The sequence below is a fragment of the Abramis brama genome, assembly GCF_963993115.1.
Source record: "Abramis brama genome assembly, chromosome: 18".
NCBI lineage: Eukaryota > Metazoa > Chordata > Actinopteri > Cypriniformes > Leuciscidae > Abramis > Abramis brama.
The window spans coordinates 34,156,475-34,167,383 of record NC_139980.1 but is presented as its reverse complement, the minus strand read 5'-3'; the positions used below and the strand labels follow the sequence as shown (position 1 = coordinate 34,167,383).

Below are 10,909 nucleotides of genomic sequence, written 5' to 3'. Positions count from 1 at the left end.
AAATGGAAAATCAGAGCAATGAGTAATTGTTTATGTTTGTTCAAAAATCAGACTCGGACGCAACAACCCAAGCTTGTAGAATTGAAAATTAAACGCACAGTATGTAATTTGTTTCGCCGCTAGGGGTCGCTAACCTCTTACAATAACAAAGGCGTAGATTGATGACACAACATTTGCTAAGAATTATGGATCTTGTCGTCAACGTCAAGCCGACCGATCTAATAATGTTTATGGATGAGTGAATACATCAATGTTTTTATCATGACTGTGATATGAAGCAGTTCGGGATTGCTAAGAGACAGCTATCAGCTCCACACGCGACGCGAGTCCCGCGGATATAAAAGGAATATGGACATTTCATTCTACCGAACTACACGCAGAATTACTACTCACAGGTCAGTTTATTAGACAAATTAAACTTGTGAGGTAACGCAGCGCTGTTTCACTTGGTCTAACATTACACTAGCACACTAAACTGCATTTGAATGTGTTTAAATGTATGTGTTAGTCTGTCTGTATGAGACTAGCAGTAAACTAGATCAACATTAGAATAACATACAGATCATATTCTAACATTTTATCATTGTTGAACTATATAACATTGATTAGTTTTATGTAAATGTGCTCACCTGTTTAATAAAGTACATGTAGGAGCGGTCGAAGTCTCGGACGTGGAGCTCTCGTTTGTATACTGTCTATGGGAGCTCTCGGCATCTCGAAAACACCGCGCTGATATTGATTCTCGTTTTAGTTCTCCTTTTTTATCCAAAGTCTGCTTGCCATGGTCCATAATGTTTGAACGAAACAACAACAGCGTGCAAATAGACATTGCGAACTACACAGTTGTCTGCGTATGTCGCCTTGGTTACTATCAGAGGGCTCTGGTTGCTATGGCAGCACAAGCGGAAACCAGGGATAACGTGGATATGACGGCATTGACTGCACAAAACGGAAATAAAGAAACGGTCCGTGTCTTCGAATTAAATTACAAATTTCTCCTGGTTTAAAAGTTGTTGGAAACAGTCGGGATAATGTAAGTACACAACTAAAAAAAATATATAACATATATATAGTGATTTTTGCTATTTTTAAAGCAAAAAAGTTACATATTGTGCCTTTAAACTGAGAGACAATTATCCGTTTGTGAATTATTCCAAAGAAATGGAAAATGAAAGTTTGAAGACAATTTTCCATTTGGTTAATTTTGATGGTGCAAATTGAACAAAGAACTGCAAAGCGTTACACGCCGCCCACGTGAAAATGAAATATCGAACCCATAAACCGATTTGTAAACCACAAACGAAAAATGAAAAAAATCGAGCCAAAATCGCATTTTTCGTTTTTTAAACTAAACCTTTAAAACGAATAAATGAGCTGGTTTTCATTTCTCGTTATTCCATTCCAAACAGGAAATTAAATGATCACAAAGTACACGGACCATGAAACCCCAAATCGTTCAATTTTCTGATATTTCTGAGAGTTATGTGTGTTGAATAACATCCGTTAGTTTTGATTGTAGGAGAAAACTAGTTATTTTAAAACCTTTTTGAGCTTTCACAGGATGTGGCATTTTCTTGAACTGTAGTATAGTAGTTCTACATCACTCACAGTGGACAAATCAACTGTGAGTGATGTAGTGAAAGCTGTGTCAATTGCATTGGCCAGCCTGGTCAATCAGTTTGTTTCACTTCCAAAGGATGTCCAGATTGCCCAGACCAAGCACAAGTTTTTTCTTTTGGGGAACATGCCCAATACTATTGGGGTTATTGACTGCACTCATGTGCATATCCAAGCACCTCATGAGAGGGATTGGGAGTACATCAACCGAAAGGGGAGGCGCAGCATCAACATCCAACTTGTGGGCGATGCTGACCTCATCATCACAAACTGTGTCGTGAAGTGGCCTGGGTCTGTTCATCATGCACGTATCCTGAGAGAGAGGGCTTTTATACAGAGAGCTCCAAACCCACCGGCATAATATTAGGAGACAGTGCCATATATCCACTCCTACCATGGCTGATGACTCCTGTTCTTGCAGACACCACACCTGCGCAGGCACACTTCAGCACTGCTCATTGCAAAACAATTGTGACCGTATTGAATCTACGACACAGTATCGATGGTGAAAGAACATGGAAAAAAATAAGAATAGAAAATGCAAATACTGAGGTGGATTTTTCCTGTAAATTGCTATAGGCCTACTGTAAATAATACAGATCCTTCACTCACATTCAAATGAACATATTTCCTAAGAATTACAACAACAATGACCAACACAGAGAAAATATGAACAGACAAGTGAATGAAGAAGAAAAATGTAAAGGCTTTTTTTTTCTTAGAGTAATAAACAAATGATGTGATGAGCTGAATGAGGGATGAGAGCAGATATAATAATAGCGTAGTGTAAATCTGCAGACAGAAACATCAGACTCAGGACAGAAACACACGACCTCTAAAGTAAGAACATGTTCATTCTTCAAACACTTTCTGATGTTAATATTGTCTGAATGACTGAATCGTGTTATGCTGATAAAATGTTTTTATTACATGATCATGTTAAACCTTGAGTTTTTCAATGTGTTTCTTCCTCAGAAATGGACCAAACTCTATATTTAATTCTTCTTCTCATTGGTGAGTGTGTTTGTTGTTTTATTTATGGTTTATAGTTTCATCAGGTTTGACCCTATGAAAAGCATTAAATCAAACGCTCTCTTTCACAGCTCTCTGCTCCGTATCTGAGTGTGTTCAGCGTCAGTATCACTTTATAAACGTGTTGAAGACCTGGACTGAAGCTCAGAGACTCTGCAGAGAGAATTACACAGATCTGGCCACCGTTGACAACATGAACGACATAAACGAGCTGAAGAAGAGTGTGGAGAGTGTTCAGAATATCTGGATTGGGCTGAAGAGGACGAGTGTTGATAAATGGCAGTGGTCTTCAGGTGAACCTGCGCTCTATCTGAACTGGAGATCTGGACAACCTGATGGCAAAGATGAGTGTGCTATGATGAGAAATGGAGAATGGCATGATTATACATGTAGTAACAGCCTGACTTTCATCTGCAGTTCATCTAACAGTAAGTGCAGCGCCATACAATCACAATAAACATTCATTAATAAAAAGATGCACAATATACTGTACAAAATTTTAATGCAATAAATGCTGCTACTTTTTAATTTGCTCATAAATATAGGAGAGACTGGATTTTTGTCACAATTTTAACTTGTGTATAGAAAATAAAACCATATTAAACGCATGTTGATCTTTTAACTGAGAATCTGACATTAGAGAGCCTAGAGAATTATATTTTCAAAAATTTCAAACCATTGTTTTTGACAAACATAACTTGTAATGATTTAATGAATGCATAATATTTTAACATAAAATAGATATAAAACAACTTGCCCCATCTTGATATTTATGGACAAAACTCTTGTTCAGTTCACATCTTGTCAGTTGATTTTATTGTGTTCAACTGTATTACAGAAATATGATATAGTCATTTTGTTTTGGAGATTGCAATAAAATTACCACAAAACTTCATAAAGGATACTTAATGTTAGCAAAATCATCATTAATATAATTTGTAATATATCATCAGCTGTAGAAACAGTCTTTGAATTACACGTGTTTCTGATGCTTCGCTGCTTCACATTAAAAACCATAACGCAGCATAAGAATGATGAATAAACTGATTCATGAATATGTTTCCATTTGTTTTTCTTAAAGCGAACACAGGACTCGTCTTTGTCAATCAGACGATGAAGTGGAGAGACGCTCAGAGTTACTGCAGACAGACTCACACTGATCTGGTCAGTGTGAGGAACCAGAATGAGAATCAACAGGTTCAGAAGTTCATCAATGATAGTCACAGATCTGATGATGTCTGGATCGGTCTGTTCAGAGACTCATGGCAGTGGTCAGATCAGAGTAACTCCTCATTCAGAGACTGGGCTCCTGGTGAACCTAATGGTCCAGGTGTTGATAACTGTACAGTGATTGGATCATATGCTCTGGGTCAGTGGTATGACGGCTCTTGCAAATCCCAATTTCCTTTTGTGTGTCATGAAGGTGAGCAGATCCTCACAAACACACACAATCCATCCATCTCCTCCAGATATCTTAAAGGGGTCATATAATGCCATTTTTGTACAAGCTAATATGATTCTTTAGGGTCTAAATATACTTTCATTAAAAATTGTCATTAGTATTGTAAGAAAACACTCATTTTACCTGGTCAAAAACAGCTCTGTTTTCAGCACGCCGTTTCAGTGCATGTGTCTTTAAAGGAACACTCCACCCATTTGCATTAAGCTTTGCAATGTTAGAAACCCAGTCATACTATTGAATGGTCGTGCAACATTTTCTCATTTTCCCCTGAGACGAGAGAAATCTGTATTTACCTCTTTACACTTCCTCCTACAATGACGCAAAAATCGTCATTTTGCGTCATTGTCGGAGGAAGTGTAAGAGGGGGGGATTTCTGTTAAGACTACAAGCACTAGTTCCCACCCTTTCAAACCCGCCCATAGGGGGTTGGACCCAATGCGCTAACAGACCTATCACAGATCAGTGCCAGTGCGTTCGATTTCACCGGCAGAAACCTGCATGTCCGGCCGTCAAGATCGTCCAAAATGTCCGGGATTCGGCTTTGCTTTCTACGGTCGCCATTCATTGTTTACATGCACACCTTTTGTTTCATTTCAACTGAATTCATTCCGATTGGTGAATCTGAATGTAGTGTTTACATGAACGCTAAACAAGTGATCGGTTGATGTGCGTTTTACCATTGCTAAGAAAATACCCGCTCCTCAATGAGAGATAGCCCACGAGACCGGCGCGTCTCACAGGCGCCGCTCATCAGTAATCACGCCACCGGCTTTTGCGTTCTACAGTCGCCATTCATCATGTTTACTGTGGCGAGCAGGACGAGGCTAGGGCCGCGGGAGAAAGACGCGAGGCCGATGGCGTGATCGGTTGATGTGCGTTTTACCATTGCTAAGAAAATACCCGCTCCTCCGTGAGAGATACGAGACCAGTGCGTCTCACAGGTGTCGCTCATCAGTAATCACGCCACCGGCCTCGCGTCGTTCTCCCGCGGCCCTAGTCTCGTCCTGCTCGCCACAGTAAACATGATGAATGGCGACTGTAGAACGCAAAAGCCGAATCCCGGACATTTTGTGCGATATGCGATCTCAAAAACCCGGGCAGACTCACGGAGACTACTAGTAACTTAGCTTAGCTTTATTGTTTACAACTGCTCTCTAACCGGTAGGCGTGGCTTGGGAGTGGCCTCGTAAAGCAGCGAGGCAAGTGCATTCTGGGAGTTGTTATCTTTCATCCACATGAGCCAAAAATACATTTTCTGGCTTTTCTCAGTCTAGAAAGCTCCAAATCCAAAAATAATTTCACATTTCTTCTACATAAATGACCCAATTTAAATACACATTCATCTTTCCAGAGGTGGAGTGTCCCTTTAAATGATAATGAGCTTTGCTCACCCCGCCCCTCTGTTCTGTGCGTACACCGTTTGTAATAATAACACAATAACCATAACGCGTTGTTCATTATAAACGTGGGAAAACATGCCGTAATGTACCCTGAGTGTAAACAGCCGCATTCATTGTGAAGCGATTTGCAAAGATTAATATAAATATTAATATAAAGGTTAATAAAACGTTACACCCACTTCACTTCTTCTGGAGGTTCAGCAGGAACACGAATAGTTGGTACCGATCCTTTTTTCAGGAGCAGCTTCTTATACTGACCCTTGTTTGTAAAGCAGTCTGGTGTGTGAAATGATTCACGCAAACATGAAAGCATTGACGTTGATCGTGGGGAATATTCCCTTCGAAAACAAACTCAGCCACTGCGTCTTCAGCGGTTCGGATTTAGGAACATCAAAATCATGCTGTGTTCCTTATTACACCCAAGAACACAATCGCTTAGACGCCATTCTGCTCATAGACAGTGCTCCAGCGTATCAACAATGACGCGCGGACTATGATGATTGACAGCTCGCTCATGAGCGAGGGCGGGTCTGTGTTGAAACGCTGCTGTCAATCAACAATCGTGGGAGGGGCGTCGATTTTGTGACGGCTTGATTTGAGACGGGGGAAAACATATGAGAAGATTTTAAAAAAAAAACACTGGATGGATTTTTATCATTTTATGATGGTTGTGTACAGGCACTGCCAACACACACTTCAGTACAATCAACTTGTAAAAGTGCATGCACAATTATATGACCCTTTTAAAGTTCACGCTACATGTCTGACATGACAGATTCCTCCACAGTGTTTGTTCTGCATGTTGTTTTTGATCAGTCTCTCTCTAGTTTTTGCTTGTGGTTTGTTTTGTGTCCAGATAAACTGATTCTGATCAACGAGAATCTGACGTGGTCTGAAGCTATGAGATCCTGCAGACAGAATTATACGGATCTGGTCTCGGTTCATTCAGACAAGATGCAGCGTCGTGTGATGAATGTGGTTAAACGTGCGTCTACTGAGGCGGTGTGGTTGGGTTTACACAACTACTGCCAAATGAACATGTGGCTCTGGTTGAGCGGAGAGATCGTGTGCTATCAGAACTGGGCTCCAGGGAACGGAACGACACCGGAAAACTGCAGCCTCACGAAGAGAAAAGGAGCAGTTCAGTCTGGAGGAGATCAGCGCTGGATCAGCCTTCCTGAGACTCACACACTCAACTTCATCTGCAGCAGATCTGAGGAGTGAGAAGACGTCAGTGTTTGTGTGTTAACTTACATTCACTGTTTTCATTCTTTATTTTTCTTATTTTCTTTCATGTTTCATTTGTTTTTTAGTCATTTCTGAGTGAATCTTCTAATTATATTTTAATAGTCTGTAATATTTCTCTCTGTGTTAATTATCATAACATAATGTAATCTTATTGAAGTTTTCTGACATTGAATATTCTTTAGATGTCTAAATTACTAACACAATATATGTGTGTTTTAAGAATCTCTTTGCATATCTGGTGTCTTTATGTTTTTCACTACTCTTATCTGTATCAATAACTGTTGAATATGATTCTGTGAGCAGCAGCTCTTAAAAATAATTATTATTTGTGTCTCAGGAGAATTAAATCTGGTTTATTCTTAAAGGCAGAAGTGAAGGGATGTCACAATGAGCTGTCAAATAAATGGTAATAAATATGTAAAATGTATATTTGATTGTTGGTGTGTTTGGTTGATATTTAGATTATGATGTCACTTACAAAACATGCACATTTCGGTTTCCTGGAATAAATTAGTGGTGTGAATCTTTGGGTCGACAGCGAATCGATTTGATTCATGATTCATAGGTTTTCGATTCAGGAGCAATTTTCACAAATCCAGAATGATTAGATTCGAGACGATTCACAATGCGATACAATTCAATTAATGATTCGATTCTGAATTTCTAAAGTGCATTCATAAAATTGTTTAAATGCTTCCCTTAATGTGTCTTATTCATGGTGTGAATCACACAGAAACCTTCAGTGGGTCAAAGAGTCAAAATCAAAACCCCTTTTTTCCATTGATAGATCATGTTAGTTCTTAATGATGATGCATCACTTTATTTTATTAGCCAGACTTCTAAATGTCTAATAATTGCAACCTGTGTTTGTCCTTAAAGCTTCTTGTTTATTATTTTCTTTTTTGTAAAACAAACCACTTGAGTTTTTGCCACTGATAGTCTGAAACTCCATTTATTAGCCCAATTTCAACTGACTTTGGTTACATGTTTTATGCTACAACCCATATTGCCTGTAATCTGCACACAGTGGTCTCATACCTTCCTTTATTTGCTGAAAAAGTCGATCATTAAGCTGAACAATGTTGCATACACTACCTTGTGGTGTACCATTTAGGGTTGTGCCGATAGACGATAGTATCGTGTATCGACGATAGACAGAGATATCGCCGATGGCAGATGCCTTTGCCGATATCAATACGATAATTGGCTCGTTTTTCCATTAATGTATTAAATCATTATTATTATTATGAAGCTAGTATAGTTATTAAATTAATTAGGAACTACAATTATATTTGCCTTGCCTAAATTCATAACGACATCACCACATAACCACACTTGCGCCATATCACGCGCGTATGAGGACTCCTCAAAGAAAATGTTTTTAAAACAGACAAAACAAAAACTACATCCCACAACGAAATTTCATTGCAAGGTGATCCATTCACAAATTGTCAAGAGTGCTTGTTTTAACAGACGCATAATTTTTATACAGAGCCTAGATGAAGACGCGGCATCGTTGTTCGTCAGTATTTTGTTTCCATAGCACATTAACAAAATATTTAATGACACGAATAACACTAAAAACAATACAATTACAAAATATTAATTATAATAATAATATCAATAAAATGATATAGGCCGCCTAGGCCTAATAAAAGTCTTTAGTTCACGAAGCATCTGTGAAACTCTGCCATCTGTGAAAATCACAAGCAACTTCAAACTTGTTTAACAAGAAATATTCTTCTAATTTTTTCGCTGTCAATAATGTAAGTCCACAAGAGAAATATTCAGCCAGTAATTAAGATAGTTGCTGTAGCCTACCGTTATATCCACCGTCGACTCTGAGAGAACGTGCTGTTAATGCAGCGAAAGCTCAGTCCGTTTCTGCTTTCGTTTTCAGGGATTGAGCGCGTTTACATGCACGTTATTAACTCGATTATGCTGAATAAACTGACAATGCATGTGGTCATGTAAACGGATTAACCCGTTTTCCTTTATCAGAGTCAAGTCATAGGTTTAAGTCGGCGTATAACCGATCGACTTTTAGATTTTTGCCTCTGATTTCTCCTGGCATTTAAAACACCTGCGTTATTGAAGTGCGGTGCGCATGTGAAGTGCATCCAGACAGAGAGAGCACTGGTAGGAGGACATATATCGCAGACTCCGACTCTTTCTTGAATCAAGAAATTAAAACGTGTTCACATCTCGTCAAACAGTCAAAATGCTGCATCTGTAACGGCACGAGAGGATAATGTGTGTCCGTAAATTTCCCGCTGACATGTTGAAATACTCCGAGTCAGATACAAGAATGATTAGGATCTTTTTTTTACCTCACTATACCAGGAAATAACCTGATTTAGCCTATTAATAAACACTCCACCTTTGCTAGCAAAATAGAAAAAAGATTCTCATTTAAAACGAAGTAATAAAACAAGCAAATTGATGAGTAAATAAGCAAGTTAATAATCAAATAAGTAAGCCCCGCCCCCTCACGATAATATCGTGTATCGCCGATCTCACAGGCTGACGATAGGACGATATGAAAATGGAGCATATCGCGCAACCCTAGTACCATTATCTATTGCAGTGGTTCTCAACCTTTTTTGGGCCAGCGTCCCCTATCCAATATCCAGGTCCCTGACCGCATAATTCATAATTCGTATGAATTCATACAACCTCACTCATACGAATTTGTACGATTTTTGCTAAATCGTACATACAGTGAGGAAAATAAGTATTTGAACACCCTGCTATTTTGCAAGTTCTCCCACTTAGAAATCATGGAGGGGTCTGAAATTGTCATCGTAGGTGCATGTCCACTGTGAGAGACATAATCTAAAAAAAATATCCAGAAATCACAATGTATGATTTTTTAACTATTTATTTGTATGATACAGCTGCAAATAAGTATTTGAACATCTGAGAAAATCAATGTTAATATTTGGTACAGTAGCCTTTGTTTGCAATTACAGAGGTCAAACGTTTCCTGTAGTTTTTCACCAGGTTTGCACACACTGCAGGAGGGATTTTGGCCCACTCCTCCACACAGATCTTCTCTAGATCAGTCAGGTTTCTGGGCTGTCGCTGAGAAACACGGAGTTTGAGCTCCCTCCAAAGATTCTCTATTGGGTTTAGGTCTGGAGACTGGCTAGGCCACGCCAGAACCTTGATATGCTTCTTACAGAGCCACTCCTTGCTTATCCTGGCTGTGTGCTTCGGGTCATTGTCATGTTGGAAGACCCAGCCTCGACCCATCTTCAATGCTCTAACTGAGGGAGGGAGGTTGTTCCCCAAAATATCACAATACATGGCCCCGGTCATCCTCTCCTTAATACAGTGCAGTCGCCCTGTCCCATGTGCAGAAAAACACCCCCAAAGCATGATGCTACCACCCCCATGCTTCACAGTAGGGATGGTGTTCTTGGGATGGTACTCATCATTCTTCTTCCTCCAAACACGTTTAGTGGAATTATGACCAAAAAGTTCTATTTTGGTCTCATCTGACCACATGACTTTCTCCCATGACTCCTCTGGATCATCCAAATGGTCATTGGCAAACTTAAGACGGGCCTTGACATGTGCTGGTTTAAGCAGGGGAACCTTCCGTGCCATGCATGATTTCAAACCATGACGTCTTAGTGTATTACCAACAGTAACCTTGGAAACGGTGGTCCCAGCTCTTTTCAGGTCATTGACCAGCTCCTCCCGTGTAGTTCTGGGCTGATTTCTCACCTTTCTTAGGATCATTGAGACCCCACGAGGTGAGATCTTGCATGGAGCCCCAGTCCGAGGGAGATTGACAGTCATGTTTAGCTTCTTCCATTATCTAACGATTGCTCCAACAGTGGACCTTTTTTCACCAAGCTGCTTGGCAATTTCCCCGTAGCCCTTTCCAGCCTTGTGGAGGTGTACAATTTTGTCTCTAGTGTCTTTGGACAGCTCTTTGGTCTTGGCCATGTTAGTAGTTGGATTCTTACTGATTGTATGGGGTGGACAGGTGTCTTTATGCAGCTAACGATTTCAAACAGGTGCATCTAATTTAGGATAATAAATGGAGTGGAGGTGGACATTTTAAAGGCAGACTAACAGGTCTTTGAGGGTCAGAATTCTAGCTGATAGACAGGTGTTCAAATACTTATTTGCAGCTGTA

The 10,909-nt window shown here is 39.7% G+C and overlaps 1 protein-coding gene across 1 annotated transcript; it reads left to right on the top strand.

Moving 5' to 3' along the window:
• Positions 1–2,594: 2,594 nt before the first annotated feature.
• LOC311068370 (C-type mannose receptor 2-like) lies at positions 2,595–6,735 on the top strand (the record flags this gene model as incomplete). Its single annotated transcript, XM_084090756.1, has 4 exons — positions 2,595–2,631; positions 2,721–3,077; positions 3,731–4,072; positions 6,368–6,735. 4 exons carry the CDS (start codon positions 2,595–2,597, stop codon positions 6,733–6,735), a joined length of 1,104 nt encoding a protein of 367 aa, XP_083946882.1.
• Between the last annotated feature and the right edge of the window lie 4,174 nt (positions 6,736–10,909).